General features: G+C 36.6%; 1 protein-coding gene across 6 annotated transcripts; it reads right to left on the minus strand.

The window, feature by feature from the left end:
- Positions 1-2,508: 2,508 nt before the first annotated feature.
- Positions 2,509-11,492, minus strand: LOC107626518 (cell division cycle 5-like protein). Of its 6 annotated transcripts, none has more exons than XM_088504402.1 (5): positions 10,591-11,492; positions 9,494-9,738; positions 7,307-9,016; positions 4,317-4,598; positions 2,509-3,624 (listed from the first exon to the last, which is right to left on the minus strand). In XM_088504402.1, the coding sequence occupies exons 2-5, from the start codon at positions 9,668-9,670 to the stop codon at positions 3,013-3,015; spliced, it is 2,781 nt and encodes a 926-aa protein (XP_088360528.1). In that variant the 5' UTR covers positions 9,671-9,738; positions 10,591-11,492; the 3' UTR covers positions 2,509-3,012. The 6 variants fall into 6 exon arrangements, with proteins under 6 accessions (XP_088360528.1, XP_088360530.1, XP_088360527.1 ...); XM_088504404.1 differs by having other exon boundaries at positions 4,344-4,598; positions 9,494-9,686; positions 10,602-11,461; XM_088504401.1 differs by having other exon boundaries at positions 9,494-9,686; positions 10,602-11,459.
- Between the last annotated feature and the right edge of the window lie 7,273 nt (positions 11,493-18,765).

The raw sequence follows: 18,765 nt of genomic DNA on the forward strand, positions 1-18,765 counted from the left end.
TATTTTTAAATTTTTTAAAAATTTTAGAAATAGTTTATCTTAATTAATGAGATATCTGATAATTTTTAACTAAACACACTATGTTTTATCGGTATTTCATAATCTTATAATGTACTATTCATATTGTTATATTGCTTCTATGAAATTATTATATTTAAAATAAAATTGTACAAAAATTATAATTACATATATATATATATATTCATAAATCTTTTAACAAAGTAACTATAATAATCCTTTGTTAACTATTTTTTTATAATAAAACAAATTATCTGAAATTCGGCCCTTTCATATTAAACTTTCTGACTCCATCCCTAGTTGTGACACCGGCGTATATCAATTTCAAAAATATAACTTTTAACCCTGCAACACTGAAAAAATTTATTTCAGTCAACATCCTACATTACAAACTATACACGCTAAAATGTAAATTATAAAACCTACTACCCTAAAAGTATACACCCTAAAACGTAAACCCTAAATCTCACACCGTCAAAATCTAGCCGTCTTCCTCGAACTCTCTACCATTAACCCATGGTCATCAAGACTAATATCTAAATTCTGCAACCCAAATTTTCGACCTAGGATCCTTAATTGAAAATTCTCACAATTGAGGGGGTTGTATCACACTCTCTATCGACTACAAAGTTATCAGAAAGTAACTGTGTGCGAGTGAAGATACCTATGGAGTCCGTTGTCGGACTGCTATTTAACTTTCTTCTAACCCTAGAGCTTTTTATCAGCTATATTCGGTCTATCGGTAAGTTCAAATTACAAGAGACCCAAAACACTGTGCACCCTACCACACACTCACAATCGACCACTGCCCCGCGGATTTCCACCCACACTAACCATTAGGGGTGTTCAAATCCAAACCGATCCAAATTAAACCGCTCATTCAATCTGATTCAAACCGAAAATCGATTAAAACCGCACTAATTCGGATTTAATTGGATTCTATTTTTTGCAAACCGCTAGATCGGATCGGATTTCGGATCTACTTTTCATAACCGATCCAATCCAATCCAAACCGCACAATGTGTTATAATATTATTATTTTATTATTATATTTACAATTATACTTATAACATGTTCAATTTGTTATACATTTTTCTATTATTCATGTATTATTATTATTATTTAATAAATATTTTATGTTCAAAATGTTATTTATTTATTTATTTTAACTAACCTATAATTTTATTTCTATTGTTATGTTATCGTTGACTTTTTAAGATATTGTTAAGACTTGTTATGTCATTGTTGATTATTTAAAATTTGATGTTGAGACTTGATATATGTATTTAATTTTTTTATTTAAAAAATCGCAAATCCAAACCGATCCAAACCACTTGTAATCGGATTGGATCGGATCGGATTTCCAAAAAAATTTCATCCAATCCAAACCACACCGCACATAAATTAAACGTTCAGATCAGATAACTTTTTCCCTTAAAACCAAACCAAACCGCATCGCAAACACCCCTACTAACCATTGTCAGCGTCGGACTCTTCACATAAGCTAAAACTTCTCGCTCTGATTCTACTAAGTAAATGTTCTTTGTTCGTATTAACATTATTGTAAACGGACTTGAATTAGGGTGCTGTTGATGACATTGACCACCTTATTATAATAAAAATAAAATGTCTTTCAAACACTCTATTGTTATTTTATTATTCCGGTCTCTTTTCTTTGATGTCTATTCTCAGGTTTAGCGATTTTTACTCCTGACTAAAGTAATAACCCTTATCAATTAACAAAAATTTAGCTCATGCCGTAATTAGATAATCTTCTTCATTAATATTTTACACATACTCAAATTTTTCAAAAAATTTACTGCACAATTAATGATGTCATTATTATATACTAAGAACATAAAATGCTAGTGTTTCTACATAAAAAAGACAATTTAGATTTTATGTACATATTAAACTAAACAATCTTTCTACTAAATAACTCATTCCTTTATATTCATTACAATATTATACAACACACGTCTTTTTCGAAAGATTAAATCAACACATATTACATAATCTTAAAAAATTATCTCAACATTTATATTATTACATATTTAATGATTTTTACAATAACATTCATAACTAATAAAGAATATGCTTACCTTAAATATATTACAATCACATAACAGCTTCAGTCTCATTCTTTTTTCCTAATTAGGCCCATCATATTTGTTTCTGCTTTGTAACATCCATGTATTATTCAAAGCCCATGAATATATGCATATGGGGTTATAATCACTACACACAGCCCTCCAAAATTTCAACTACCAAGGCTCAGCCCACAATCAACCCATTTCCACCAAAAATAAAATATTACATTGCAGAAAAAATTACTTCCATAACCACATTAATTAGCGTCTATTAATGACCATCTCATCATCTTTCACGACACGTTATTCCCTTCACACTACGACACATGGACTTCAGCATGTATTGATGAATCTCTCTTCACCACCATAGAAATTTCCATCAAGTTTATGTATAATAGGGTTTTTGATTATGAAGGACAAAAAAGTGTAGATTTTTTCAGTTTGATTGAAAGTTTATGCTTTTTGACATGAGTCTCTGAGAATGCTCGTACAATTTATAGGTTCATCATATACTACAAGCTTTAACTGGTGATCATTTCAACCCCGTCTATCTTTTGGATCAGATATCTTCACTTTCCATGGAATTTATTCAGTTCAAGACCCTTGATTGAGAGATTTGCTTCGAGAAATCCCCAGCATTAATTACCCTCACTGACACACACACACACACACACACACACCCCCCCCCCCCCCAAAAAAAAAAAAAACCAACCCCAAATTAAAAAAAAAAAAACTACAATATCAGAACTGGCTTGAGCATTTCTTGGTTTAATTGCCATCAGAAACTTGCATCTCATCCCCTTCATCAGAAGCAGTGGTTTTTTCTGGTATGCTATCACCTATCATGTGAATTTTCAGCACCCATAGCTAAATCTTTCTCCACCTCATTTCCTACTGTAGCACCCTAGTCTAATGCTGCCTTACAGTTATCAATGTGACCATCAGTGATGGTACCTTCCACTTTTCCAGCGTCATCCTTGGCAGCAAGTGCAGCATCTGGCGGTATTGCATTAGGGTCTTCTGTTTGCTTTATATCATCAGAATCCACATCCACGTCATTTTTCTGGCTAGCGGTAGTCTGGTCTTGCACAGTGCCCGCTTCACTTTCATCATGAGACAGAGCAGTTGCTATAGCAGTTTCATTTTCTTCGGTGAGAGGGGCAGCTTTAAAACTCTCTGAATCCTGTGCACCAGTTTTGTCAGCAACAGTCTCTGTTGACTCGTGAGCACGATTGTTTGCTTCGATTTCTTCTTGCTTTTGTGCTTGTACCCTGTACTGTTCCATGACATTTTGTATCCTTTCCACTTCTTCCATAAGATTCCCATACTTGTATTGCAAAGTTCTCTCAAGTTCCTTTTGCTTCTGTACTTCCTCCCATAGATTGTTTATCCTGTGGGATGCTGCTAACTTCTCCTGCTTTTGCAAAGCTTCAAAGCATTCTAATTCGGTTGCAGCTATGTCCATTTGCTTGGAAGTGGCCTCAATTTGTGGCCAAAGACTGTTTTTGGCTCTCATCTGAAAAATGCAATAGCCGAAGTATATTATTCACCATTGTGTATAGGCACAAAGGACTCTTTACAAACAGCAAAATCAAACAAAAGGAATTTTCTTTTCCATGTGTTCCTTATCAATTTTGATTCATGAAGGTCACTGCTTCAAACTCATGGGTTGAATTCCAACTATTTTCAGTTACAATTTTCAATTTTAGGTAACAAAAATTGTGTCAATAGATGCATAGAACATAATAGAAATGCAGAAGAAATACCTCTAGGATTTTATCTACACCGATGGGGTGCAAATATCCTACTCCAAAGAATGTATTAATACTGGTTTTATAACATTAAATTGTTGAGTATTCAAGAGACTCGACCTCTGCCCTAGCATGAATTCTATGTCCAAATTGTTTGATATAGTCCCATCACTACTCCACCCACTGTATACCTCTCACCTCTCGCATAACAGAATGCATTCCTGACTGCAGAACCCACTCTAGCAACAATTCACTCAATCCACTCTATACTCTATTTACAATTGACTAGGTGAGTAGGTTCCTATCAGTTTATCTCTAAGGCAAAAATAGCATTGCTCAATTACAAAACTAACTCAACCAAGGTGATTCTAAGTACAAAGCCAGCTTTTAAGCAATAAAACATAATCAGAACTGACTGAGTTAAAGCCATTTGGCATGGAGAATGTTAGTAACATGCCTCATAGCCTTGAGTGAGGAGTATTGCCTTCTTCTCGAGCTTTACAACTTTCTCCTTGCCATCGTCGAACTTTTTCCTCACATTCTCAAACTCGTTCTGCAAAGCTGCCAGCTTTTCCATGTTTCCAGCAACACTTGAGAGACCATAGGCATTACGGGTTGGAAAGAACATGAGATCATTCAGGCCAGTCCTGTGTGCTTCAATGAATTCCTCAAGGGGTTCACTTTCATGTCCCAGTGCTACCCGAAGATAATGGGCCTCATCCTTTATCAACTTATCAGCCTAATAGAAACAAAAAAAAAATGCAAAATCAGTATCCTTAACCTGCTTACAAGGGAAAGTTTGGATGACATCATAAATTATAATAAGCGAGGTAATTAGCCAGCTAATTCAAAACTCAGAAGTTTGTTATATTTTAGTGCCATTTATGATATGAACAAAAAGACATACATTGAAATATAGTCAACATTAACATTCCGCTCTATTTCTTTTTCTTTTTCTTTTTTTGTTATGTTTGTAAGAGGGCGTGGTAGAACTTGACAATCAAACAAGTAAGGAAGTGCCCTTGAGAAACATCACCAACAAACACAACCGAACATAATTAATTAATTGCAGGATTATAACCGAAAAGTGAGACTATCAGATCAAACTAGCATAGCATGAAGTCATAATTCATAAACAGAAAATATGTGTTGATGTCACAATACATGACCTAAAAGGAACCTTGAAAAGAGTTGCAGGGCTATTTTTACAACATTCACTGAAATAACAAAAATACACAAAGACCTACTCATCAGATTAAATCCATACCTACAGAGTATATTAATAAAGGACAGATATAGAATAGGTGTATAACAAAATCTCCTCAGTGAGAAGAAAACCACCAAAAATACTTTGGGAAAAAAAAGAGTGATATATGAGTATTAAATGTCTAGGATAGGTATAGACAGTGTAGTTAAGCAATGTTGTCAATATAGATTCTACCCAAGATTGAGATTAGAAACATATGTACGACATGTGATGGTAACATGGATCACAAGATCCTGCCTAAACTGAACACATTTAAACAAATAGTTAAACATAAGACATAAACAAGCAAAATAGACATACAATCACATTTAACAAAATTAAACTTTGATTTGACATGTATGAAGTTATAATATGAAATAATCAGCATTAACACATTAATTCTAATGACACGTGAAATTAGGATGTTAAAAAGAAAAACACCTATCAGAATGCTTTATAATCACAGTCACAAAGAAACCCAAAAGGGCAAAAAAAAATAGAAGGAAAACAAGTCCCAGTAAATAATCAGAGTTAAAGGAGAAATAGGGAGAGGAGCAAAGAACTCAAAGGATGGATGTGTGTTTTGTTTTTGGTTGGGGGATGGGGGCAAAAGAGAAGAGGGAGGGGGGGGGGGGCACAGCTGAACAGAGGATGGTGGACGCAAGTGTAGGCAGATGAGGTAATAAAATGAGGGTTTATGGTGTCGAGGATTGGATGGGCTTGGACAGTTTACAAAAAACTGGGCTCCTGAACAGATAGACAGTGGCAGGCCCAGCATGCTTAGGTAGCATAATTCCTAATATCTTGCATGTTTGCCAATCAATCATAAAGCCTACTCAGTACTCACCAAAATGAGTACCCTTGTCTGTTTTAGCATTGCCCGACAGCTAGTTTCTTATGGAACAATTTGTTTAGCATCTTTGATGAATGTTGGGTGTGCCCTGCAACTCTAGATATATTTTTATTGACTAGATTTGTTGGGTTTGGTAATAGAAAAGAGGCAAAAATTAAGTGGACCAGTGCAATTTTCGCCACTATCTGGACTCTCTGCTTGGAGGTAATGTACGCACCTTTAGTGACAGATTCTCTGATAAACATATCTTATGGGATAGGATTAGACGCTTAGCATCCTGGTGTAAAGCTCGAGATCTTTTTAGAGGTCTTTCCCTCTCATACATGTTGAGAGATTGGAGAGCTTTACATTTTTGACAGGCCTTTGTTTGTGTTTTGCTTTTGTATATGGGAACCCTGGTCCCCTCCCTGCTTTTTGGTATTTCTTTTTCCTAATCATATTTGAATTTTTATTATACAAAAAAAGGAATAAAACTAAAAGATAAAAAATAAGACTAAGATTTCAATTTTGATAACCACATTATGAACAATGATATCTTACCCAGTAAAATAATAAAGGGAGGACAGCTGCATACAATATGAGGCCATAACACAACTACAATCATACATAGAATAGAAGATTATATAATAAACATGTAATCATAAGAAACATTTAACTTCCTATTAGAAAAACAGGAAAATCTTTTATAAAACAGAAAACATTAAAGATGTTATGACATAGTAATGGTTACCTGCAAATCACAAACACATATCACACCAACAAACAAAGCACAATCACATTAACAAAGGCCACAGAAAATCAGAGCCTACCCACTTTCAGAACGAACTACACAAGCACCTACAACTTAGACATGGAGAGCAACTGACACGAGCATCTCAGGTGCAACGCCACTGCACTTATGCGGATCAAACAAGACACCATCAACCATCCCTAAACCATACAAGAAAAAAAAAATCCTAATCCAATTCAGCCCTAGATACAGTAGCATAACTGGCACATTGCAGTTGTGTGATCCAACTGCTTCTAAGCAAACAAATCAACCCTAGCACAATCTCATCAAATAAAACAGGTGGCTCAGTGTCAGGATCTACAGACTACAAACCTAGCAGAATTTTAGAATTGTTCAATCTTATAAGTTAGTACACAACCTTAACAATGGTTAGACTTATGGTCTTCAGGTTAGTGCAAAACAAGAGGTGTATCCTCCACAACAGAAAGCAGCTTTTCAGTGACGGGTGAGAATTGATCATGCTACTTACTATCTATCAACGCATAAGCCACGAACATGTGATGTCATCACAAAAGAAGCTAAAGAAAGAAACTAAGAAGTAGATTAGTAAATACATACATCTTTCATCTCCTCTTCATGAAATTCTTCTATAACAGGAACAACAGGCTCATTTACCACACGCTTAGCTCCTTTCTTTTTCTCCTTATTTACTTTCTCATCAAGCGGATACTTAGCATTGTCATGCTCCAGCAAAGCAAGAAGCTCCCTTCTTATCATCTCATCAGCTTGCTCAATTGAGGTTGGTGGAACAAAGGAACTCTTGTCCCCATCAGCTCTGATCAAAGAATTTCTTATAAGCTCCAACGATGCAGCTGGAGGCCGAGGAAGCTCCCTTTGAAGGACTTTTGATCGTTTCCTAAGTAACGCCTGTTGCCTTGCCTCTTCTTCTGCCATTTCTCTAGCTATTCTATCTGACATATCCTCTTCAATCTTCTCCTCAGGTTCTTCAGCGTCTTCTGGAATGGGCTGCATGACAATCTGGTACTCATTTTTGGGCTGTGGAAGGCTTCCTAAACCAGAGCGCAGACTTCGTCTTATTTCAGCTCTTTGTAGCTCAAGTTTAGCGCGCTCATGCATATCCACATCCTCATTAATATGAAGCTCATCCCTGAGAGGAGTTCCCTTAGGTGTCATGCTAGCGTAACCATCTCTTGCAGGTGTCATGCCAATTCTGGGAGTGAGACCTGCAACTCCAGGAGTTGCAGAGGGAGTCAACATTGGATTTGGGGTCTGAACCTCTTTTCTCTTGGGAGTAACCCCAGTAAAATCCGAAGGATGCAACTCTGGGTTTTCTCCCCCTAATAATGGTGTCTGGGACTCCCTCAACCTCGCCAGGTTTTCAGCTTCCATCATGACAGCGTCTCCTTTACTAGCCGGTGATCGCTGAGGGATTCGTAAAGGAGTCATTCCCCGGCCAGGTGTTTGTGCATAATTCGCTAGAAGAGCACGTGTTGCAGCACTACCTTCTCCAAATTCATCACTCCCAGCTAGGTCATTGGCATAACCCATCCTTGCAATTTCATCCAGTTCCTGGTCAGAAATCTGGGGGGGCGGAAGCATCAGTTTGGTTTGTTTCCGTACTGTTTCCGGATCATTCAACTTATTGGCATGTAGTATAGCAGATGGGGCATCTTGCCTCTGTGCAATTTTATTTTTTGCAATGTCTTGCTTTCTTAACTGTGTCTCAACATCAATCCTTCTTTTACCCTCAAGTTCTTCTATTGTAGTAGGGAACTGGGGCTGTTCCACGGGTCTGTCTTCATCAGCAATGTCAAAAAAACCAGGAGGAGGCCTTTTCTCAAAAGGGATTTCTGCATTATAGTCAATGCCTTTCCTTTTTCTCCTTCGATGCCTGACATCAATTCCCGCAGCCTTCAATTCTCTCTTCTTCTGTAAAGAAGCAAGTCTTCTGGCTTCCTCAAGCTGTTTCTCCCTTGCTTTCCTTTTCGCCTTCTTTCCTTTTGTGTTCGCTAACCGAGCTCGTGCTTCGGAAAGCATCTCCTTTTCATCTTCATCCATATCAACAGGATCTGGGCGTGCAGGTTTTGACTCTGGATTTGGATCAATCTCCCCAGGACGCAACTTCCGAGGATCATCGCCGGGTTCATAGTTCTCATCCTTAACACATGCTGCGTCAAGGAGCTTCTCGTAGCGCTCAAGACACTGAGAAGGAGTACGTCCTACAATAGGAGCAATTGTTCTCCACTGCGTGGGCATAAGCTTAGCAAGATGAAGCAGCTTCTCATCCTCTTCTCTAGTCCACTCAGTCTGCACAGAAAAAACGGCATTATAATAAAAGACTAGATTGTAGAAAAACACATGTCGACACAAAAAATGCCAAAAAAGGGTTAAAATGCAGGGGCATCCAGACACACTAAAAAGCAAGCCAGAACTATAATTAATTACTTATTAGTTAAATAATGGCATTAGGGCAGTCTTACAATTACTTACATTAAACCTTAACTGAGTAAAACCTAATAATCAAAGCTCTATCAAGGATCATTACTGGCAGCACAACCATCCATTCTCAGAGACTCATATTCAAAAAGCATAAACTTTCAATCAAACTGAAAAAAATCTAAACTTTTTTGTCCTTCATATTCAAAAACCCTATTATACATAAACTCGATACACAACCACTCACTTACAAATTAAAAAAAAGTAAGCAGCATACAAATGACAGCAAAAGTAAAATAAATAAATAGACAAATAGAGTTATTAAGGTTATAAGGTGGTTAGGGTTACCTTCTTGATGGAAGGATCGAGCCATTCGTACCAGCGAGCCTTGCATTGCTTAGCAGATTTACGAACCAAAAGGGAAGAGATTCGAGCCCATTGGTTCTTGCCATATTTCATAACAGCTGCTTTCAGGATCTCATCTTCGGTGTTCTTCCAAACACCGCCCTTTATCATAATCCTCATCTTGCCACCACTTTCTCTTTATCAAGGTTGCGAAAGTTCGACCAGGGTTCAACCGTTTTAATTAAATACTAAATAAAATTATTAAAAATTCAATATATAATTTCAAATATTTAAATTTAATAATTTTTAACTAAATAAAATTTAAAATTTTACAATTTCATATAATAAATTGTCCATAATTTATCAATAAAAGCTCATAAACAACTTCAAACATCAAAGTTTATAACCAAAGTAGATCAAAATACAAGTAAATGACAAACACACAATGTGCATGTTTGGGCGCCATTATTTTGTTAAAAAAAGATCTTTTTTCAATGAAAAAATATCTTTTTTTATTTTTTAAAGTGTTTGGCAAATTTCTAGTAGTAAAAGTAAAAGCACTAGTAAAATCAAAAAAAGATCTTTTTTGAGAAGCTGTAATTTACATCTTTTTTTAAAAGATCTTTTTTCCTTAAAAAAAATTATTTTTTGTAATAAATGAACAAAAAAGTACTTTTATATTGTTATACTCAAACATAATTAATAGATAAAAAGACCTTTTTACATGAGATATGCTCTATAAGATTTTTTAAAAAAAAATAACTCAAAAAAAGATCTTTTCTCAAAAGCTCACTCAAACAAGCCCAATGTTCTACTGCCAAAAGAAACAACATTGACAAACAAGTTTTCAACTAAACAAAGGCAATAATCATCAAAAATCATAATCATTAAAATCAACTCACAAAATTAGAAAATCAGAGAACAAGCAACAATATTATTATTTATCAACAACAAATTAGCAACTCAGAATAATAAGAAATTAATAAAATCTCAGCAACTTAGAATTAGTAAACTCTAAACCCAATCAGTATTAATATTATTAACAACAGATTAACAGTACAAAACAAGCATAAAGCCAAAAAAAAATTCGAGAAGTAGGCTTAATGCTTACCGGAGGAGAAGAAACAGACAGCGAGCTCTACAGCGACAGAGAGACAGAGAGGAAACAGACAGCGAGCTCTACAGCGACAGAGAGCGAGCTCGACGGCGACGGTGAGGAAAAGAGAGAGATAGACGGCGACGGTAAGGAGAAAAGAGAGCTCGACGGCGACGGCGACTGCGAGGAGAAGAGAGAGCTCGACGGCAAGGAGAAGAGGAGAAGAGGAACGATGGTTACTGGGCGGTCAGTTCCACACCTCCACCCGAGGAGAAGGGTATCGGCGGCGACAGCACTCTCCACCAGAGAAGGGTATCGGCGATGGTGGCTGGGAAATCGGGATATCGAAGAGGCTTAGGGTTTTTTCAGACTTGAGAGAGAGAGAGAGAGAGAAAGGGGTTGGGGAGGGGTTTTGTTCGTTTCGTTGGGTTCTCTGGGTCTTTTTTTTTTAAATAAAGCTATAAAACGACGCCATTTCTGGGCGTTGAACCCAAACCGAAAAGCTTCAAAAAACCGGGCCGATTTTACCGGTTCATCGGTTAACCATCGCTTTGGCCGATTTTCAAATCGATTTTTTGTCAAACAGTTTTTAACCTTAATCAGACCGGCCAGGGGATTAGTTTCTGATTAACCTGGTCAAATTGGTCGGTTCGGTTCGATTTTCAGAACCATCCTCATTATCAACCTTCGCTTCTTCAAATTGTAGGTTTTGCTTCCCCAACTCCAACCACAAAACAAAAAATGACGAAATAACAAGAAGCAGAGGATATTATTACTTTCTTCTATGTTTCACCGTTAATGCTTACAAGATGTTATTGAAGACACAAAACCTTGCTAGGTGCTGCTAACTCCTGCTATTCTACTCATGTGTTGTCAACAAAAAAGAAAAAACAACTCCTTTTCTACGAAGAACTTTTTCATTTCCTTTCTTGTTTTTTTAAGAGGAAGAAAAAAAAGAGCTCCGAGAAAAAAACACTCCGCTTCTATTGGGCCTCTTACTATGACCCTCTAGCCCAAACATAAAACAAGATCTACGTATTTTTGTTTTTTAAAAGAAGGAAAGCTCTAGTTCACCAAAAGAAGGAAAGCTACCTAGTTTTTTTTTTTTTTAATCAAGAAATCAATGCTAAGAGAAAAAGTATAATATTTGAAGAAAAAAAAAAGAAAAATTATAAATTATGAGAAAAAGTGAAGTCTATTTTTGTCTCTAATATTTAAAAAAAATAAAAATATTTCTAACATTTAATTTAATTCAATTTTATTATTAACATTTTTAAGAAGTTTCAATTTTACTCATTTTCAATTTTATCTCTTCTTTATAGTTTATACACATCATCATCATCACGCTCCTTATTCACTTTTTTTTCCCCACCTATTTAACCACATTCCACTAATATGTCATCCTATCCGAACACATCAATTCATTATTGAATCCATCCTACCACCCTTAACCACCGTATCTCAACTCACCTCTATCACCGTCAACATCAACAATAGCAACCAACTACCAACTATTTCTTTATTCCTCCAACCCACCCAACTATATTATTTTTTCTACCATTTTCTATTTCAAATCCTTTAATATGCTCACTCCCGTTCTCTCTCTTTCTCTCCCTCCCTCCCCCCTCTCTCTGTCTTTGTGTACGTGTACGCCATTGCATCTTTTACCTTATCCCTACCACCATCGTAACCATCGCCTTTGTCTTTCTTCTATCACCTCCACAACTCATGCCTCTACCATCACACACCCAACTCAAACTCCACCCAAATTATCATCATCATCATCATCATGACAACCACAATAATAACCGAGACAAATAAATTGAAGAGATTCAAGGAAGAAGAAATCTAAAATAATAAGATAGTAGTAGTGAGGATCGTGATGTGATGGAAAAGATATAGTTATTATAAGAACCGAAAAATTAATTAGCCATTTAATTAATGTAATAAATAAAATAAATAAACTAATAATAATTTAAATTGTTCGAAATAGGTTAGAAATGATAAAAATTTTAAATTAGAAAAATTAACGGAGAAAATAGAGTTAGAAAAATCATTTGGAACACGAAGATATATCTATTTTAAGAAAAATCGAGTACCGGCTTAAATTTGTCTATTACTGTGAGTGAGAAAAATTTATTTATGAGTGAATAAATTTAAGAAAACTAAAATTTATAATTTGAGAAAGTAAAAATATTTAGAACACAAATTAAAACACTAATTTTAAAGGTTATGATCCAAAGTTGGGCCAAACGTACCAAAAATTAGATTTGGGTTACACTTAGGCCCAAGGTCCATTAACTAACCCCTAATACCCCTCACTCATGAGCCATTCATCTCATTGTTATGAGAGAGAGACTTGGATTGAGAGAAGAGAATGCCAATGAGCCTTAGCACTGATGGCATATATCCCCCTTTCTTACTAAGAGGTCTGAGGTTCGAGCCTCATCTAATGCAAACTTGACCAAAAAAAAGGGGATATCTTGTGTGTGTGGGTGTGGTGTGTTTGAGTGTGTGTAATACTTAGGATTAGGAGTTGTCCAATCCATCAACCAAAAAAAAAAAGGGAAGAGAATAAGAACCATCATTGTCATTATTCACCATCTTCTTCTTTGACCATATCTTGTGATCCGGAGGTCAGATTGACGTGCCGTTTATGGCCACGCGTTCATCTTGCTGAACTCTTCGATTCTAACAACACAAAATGCTAAAAAACTCGTTCCTTGATCCAATTCTCAGTTCTAACACAAACTCAAGTTTTGGTTTTGAGAAATTAAGAATTTCATAATTTTGGTTGTTTAGGTATAATCTAGCTTGGGTGATTGTTGGGTTTCACCCCAAGTTTCAGTGGGTAAGGTAAGAAATCACTAAACCTTGTGGTTTGTTGAATTTGTGAACCCTGTTATTGATTTATTGTAAATTGTATGAAACTAGAGTAAAATTCATGTTGATTGGAGCTAAATTGGTGAATTGGATTACTTAGAATTGGGCTTTAGTGGCTGGGACTTGTTGAATTGGTTTGGAGGCTTGGAAGCTTCTGAGGAAAAGGCTTTGTGGTGGTTTTGAGCTTGGGAGAAATCGGCCAAGGTATGGTTTCGGTTTCCTTTAGATAATATGTAGTTTTGTGTGAAACTTAGGCCAGTAGCCCTTAAGATAGATTTGAATTGTATGATTGGATTGATGGAATGTATGTGATTAATTGAATGGGGATTGGATATGAGCATATGAATGAAATTGATGTATATGATTGAATTTTGTTGTGATACTATGGAATGATGATAATTATTGATGTTCATGATGATTGATGTGTAAAAATGTGAAGGGTGTTTGATTTGAAAAGTGGTTGAGAATAGGTGACAAAGGGACTAAACGATAAATTCTGGTTTTTATTATGATTGATGATAATGTGGTTGTAGATTTTGAATTGTGGATTGAAATAGTTTGGAATGAGTGATTAGGCTTGGATTGAATGGTTTTGATAAATTGGAAATTGAATTATTTAGGTGTTGGAATGATTGAGGAGTAATTGATAATGTGTAGGAGGGTTTAGTATTGAATTGGGTATGGTTGATTTTGGTTAGGAATTGAGAGTTTTTAAACTAGAGAATTTTGGCAAAAACTTATTTTTAACCAACTTCGACGGGCTATAACTTGGTTTCCGAACCTTTAAATTTTGTGAAACTTATTTTAAATAAAAGTTGGGTCCAAGTAGTTTATAACGTTTGAAGAACGAACAGAAAATGATTTTTAACGAAAAAGTTATGCGCGTTTGAAGTTTTGTGTAAAAAGTTGAATTTCTGCACTTAACAAATTTTTGGAAAAATTAGCATTTGTGCGTACACGGAGGTGCCACACAACACGAGCATATGGTTTTGCCCACCAGTGCTCTCGCGTACACGGGAATGACATGCGAACGCGACAATGCCCTTTTTGGTACGCACGCGTACGCGGGTGAATGATTCATTAACCTTTGTAACACTTACTTGTGATTCCCTAGCTAGTGTTTAGGCTTTGGAACGATCGGGAATGTATTGAGTCAATTTAAAAGAATAATTCTGTTATGATTCTAGATACGGTGTCTTAGGTTTGGAAAGTACTGTGGATGGAATAACTAGAGTGGATTGGTGGAGTGTTATGTTGATGATAAATTGAGAAATGAAAGCTAATGAGGCAAGATTGAGGTTAATGAACCTGCTGAATGTGAAAAGTGATCACGGAGAGGAATGACCTATTACGATGGATTATGTAATTCTGGCGTAGGGGCTGAGGCAGTCTCCCCCCTGCACTAGATGAAAATTGAATGGTATTATTGGTAAGTCATTATACGCCTGGCAAGGACAGTTGGTTAATCCCGCTTGTCGAAGTTATTGTCCCGGCATAGGGGCTGAGGCAGTCTCCCACCTATGTTCAGATGTGGGGTATGAGGCAGTCTCCCACCCGCATCCTTTCGTGTCACAAGAGTGTGCTCGGACACTATATCCCGTAAGAGTGAGCTAGGACACTATATCCCAGGGCGCATATCTATACGATATATACGTGACAGAAATGCGACATCCCGAGGAAATGTGTCGGGTTGGCAGTTGAACCGACAAATGATATCACGACTAATAGGATAGACATACATCATATGCATTCCTATGTGTTTGTTTGCTTTGATTACTTGCATTATGCCTAAATGTATAACATGTTTAAATGCTACTTGAGTTACTTGCTGTATATGTAATCTACTTGTGTTTTACTTGCCTGCATTTAATTGTGTATTCTATTGGAATTGAGGAGGTTCGGTAGGCGGTGGCAATGGGATCGCATGAAGGGTAGGTTGGTGAAGGCTGTGGGACAGCGTATGGTGACTATTAGAGTAGAAATCCCTAAGTTAGATAACCCTATTATGGATTTCAATATATATATATATATTGTAAGTTTGAATTTTATGTATGTGAGAAGTTTTAAGATTGTCTTTGGCTTCCCAGAACCTTACTTCCTTATCTATTGGGCACTATTACCATACTAAGAACTCACGGTTCTCATACCATATGTTCTTGTTGTTTTTCAGATGCAGGTCGCAACCCACCTCGGTGAGTTTTGCGGATGTGGTGACAGAGCGGAGGATGACTCGAGTTTTACTTTTGTTTTTTCTTGTTGTAGTTATCTCTCACTTTTGTATTGTTGCCTTAGAGGCTTTTATTTTGAAAACTTTGAGAGACAGGATTTTAGCTGTTTTAAACTTCAAAACTCTATTGTATATGTTGTTTAACTAGCCGGTCTAAACTCCACGGGTAGTGATTAGTTTCCTTTTGGTTATTGTATATATATATATATATATAACACTTGTCTTGCTTATATCTATTACCTTGTATATTCTGGAGCTTTTTCAAGGTTTTATGTACTATGTTTTATCTTTCGTATCGTCACGCTTTAGTTATCGTGTGTGAACGCTTTGCACTTTATTTCTGGTGCTTTTGATCTTCTGTTCTTTTCATCGAGATTTTTGTTCTTAATATTCCTTGATTATATACTATTGTATGAGCTTTAGAACTGTCATGGTGCTTTATCATCTTTGCTTTATGGTTAGGATAAAGCTTACTGTGATAGGGTATTACATTTAGTGGTATCAGAGCGGTTCGCCCGCGTGAGACTAAGGGATGGACCGATTATGCTTCATTGCTTATTCTGGGTTATTTTTCTTTCGTGCTATTTAAGATATCTATTTGATATGTATGACATGCTTGTTTACGAGCACATTTTTTGGATAATTGAAGCACTAAGCTTGAGGTGTTGAGACTGATCACCTTGATATCAATTGTTTGGTGTGGACAGGACCCTAGATGGCGCCTCGTAGGCAAGGTCGACCACGTACTCAAAGAGAGAGTGAGGATAGTCCACCAACTGACTGAAGCTATAGAAAGGATGGGGCAACTAGCCAGAAATGGGAATGGAAACAAAGAAGGGACTGAGAATAACCTAGGTGATGGAGTTCCGATGACTTTAGCCGCTTTCTTGAAAGTTAATCCACCAATTTTCAAGAGATCCACAAACCCTACTGAAGCAAACAACTGGTTCCAAGCTATAGAGCATGCATTGCAAACTCAACATGTCCTTGACAATCAGTTTATGGAGTTTGTGGCATATCAATTAGTGTGAGAAGCTCAGCAATGGTGGCAAGGAGAATGTCAATTGCTGTAGCAACAAGATGAGGATAATTCGTGGGTGTTGTTTCAAACTGCTTTCTACCATAAGTACTTTCCTGAGTCAGTGAGGGAGACTAGGGAGTTAGAACTCATGCAGCTGAAGCAAGGGGTTCATGTTTGTAGTTGATTACACCAGCAAGTTTGAGGAGCTCTGTAAGTTTTTTAGGGTTTGTTAAGGTGCCCCTGAAACCTATGAAGGTTAGAAATGTATTAAGTACCAAGGAGGCCTTAGGAAGAATATCATGAGTGTTGTGACTCCATTGGAGATTAGGAGGTTCTCTGAATTGGTGAACAAGGAAAGAGTTGTGGAGGATTGTGCCAAGAAGACGGCTTTGGCGAGGGTTTCGCTAGAGGTTTTTAGGATTTTCTAGGGTTTTCTAGGGTTTTTAGGGTTTTCTAGGGTTTCCTAGAGTTTTTTAGGATTTTTTAAGTTTTCTAAGGTTTTTTAGGGTTTTACTAGAGGTTTCTAGGGTTTTTCTAGATTTTCTAGGATATTTCTAGGGTTATCTAAGGTTTTCTAGGGTTTTTAGCATTTTCTAGTATTTTCTAGGCTTTTCTAAGGTTTTTTAGGAATTTTTAGGGTTTTCTAGAATTTTCTAGGATTTTTAAAGATTTTCTAGGATTATCAAGGATTTTTTAGGGTTTTCTAGAGTTTTTTTGGGGTTTTCTAGAAATTTTTTAGGGTTTTTTAAGATTTTTTGGATTTTTAGGATTTTTTAGGATTTTTCTAAGGGTTTCTAAGGTTATCTAGGATTTTTTTTAGGATTTTTCTAGGATTTTTCGAGGGTTTTTCTAACGTTTTCTAGGATTTTTTAGGATTTTCTAAGGTTTCAAGGGTTTTCTAACTTGGAAGGCATATCATTTTTCAGATATGCATCTTCCTTATTTACTAAAATTATTAAAGGGACTCCACCACCTCTAATTTTTGTGCTCTTTTCCTTTGCTCGACTCTCCTTTCTTCTTTGGCTCCTGCTTCTTCTTCTTTTTTATTTCTTGTGGTTCTTCAGCAGGGCATCTCTATCCCAAGAACGGTCTATCTGATCTCAGAGTCCAACCTCCTTCAACCTTTGCTCTATTTTGTCTATATTTCTCTTAGCTCTTGCTCTTTGGTTATTTACTAAGTCATGACACTGTACAAATGGTTTGATCTCTCGGTTTACCACTGGCATGCCGCAGGCTGTGTAGTTTAGCTTTGCTTGGGTCTCTACGTCATACTCCATCCTGTCTAGATACCTAGCCTCTCCGATTGTGTGGTATATGTTCTTCGATTGATAAATATTTTGGATATACTTCTCTTGCTCAGCTTATTGTTGGGACAATCTGTCGAACGATTCTTGGAATTGTGTAGATTGTTCCTTTTGCCGATCCAGAGATCTTGCTTGGAATTTTCTTTGCTGATCCATCATCTTTAGCTGGAAGTTCTCTTGTTGCTCCATCATTTTCAGCTGCCAATTCTGCTGTTGCTCCTGAGCCCTCATGAATTGTTCTTGTTACTGCTCCTGAGCCCTTATGTATTGTTGAGACATTTCTTCAATGGCACTCTGAATTTGGCTTAAATCCATTGTACTAGAAGCTTGTCCCTCTTCCATTTGTGGTCTCCTTCTTCTTCTCTGAGGTCTCCTTTCATTCTGATTGTCAGTGACACCTTCCATCCTCTGCTTGGTGATTGCCCTTCTATCCTTCACCCAGTATGTGTTTGCATCTTCAAAAAGCACCCCTGTCCTATTGCACAAACGCAATATGGTACTTGGGTGGCCAAGTCTAACTGATTTGCTACTGTCATCAGCCATCTCTTGGATGCTGTCTGCTATGATCTGTGGGACATTTATTTCTCCCCCTTTGAGTATGCAATGTGTCACGATTGCTCTTTTTATTGTAACCTCTGAAGTATTTCTAGTGGGAAGTATTGATCTTCTCACTATTTCATACTAACCCTTGGCCTCAGGTATGAGATCAATCCTCTTCAAGTGGCTTGGATCTCCATCTAAATC

Source organism: Arachis ipaensis, chromosome B2 (genome assembly GCF_059453495.1).
Source record: "Arachis ipaensis isolate K30076 ecotype BB chromosome B2, ASM5945349v1, whole genome shotgun sequence".
Lineage (NCBI taxonomy): Eukaryota > Viridiplantae > Streptophyta > Magnoliopsida > Fabales > Fabaceae > Arachis > Arachis ipaensis.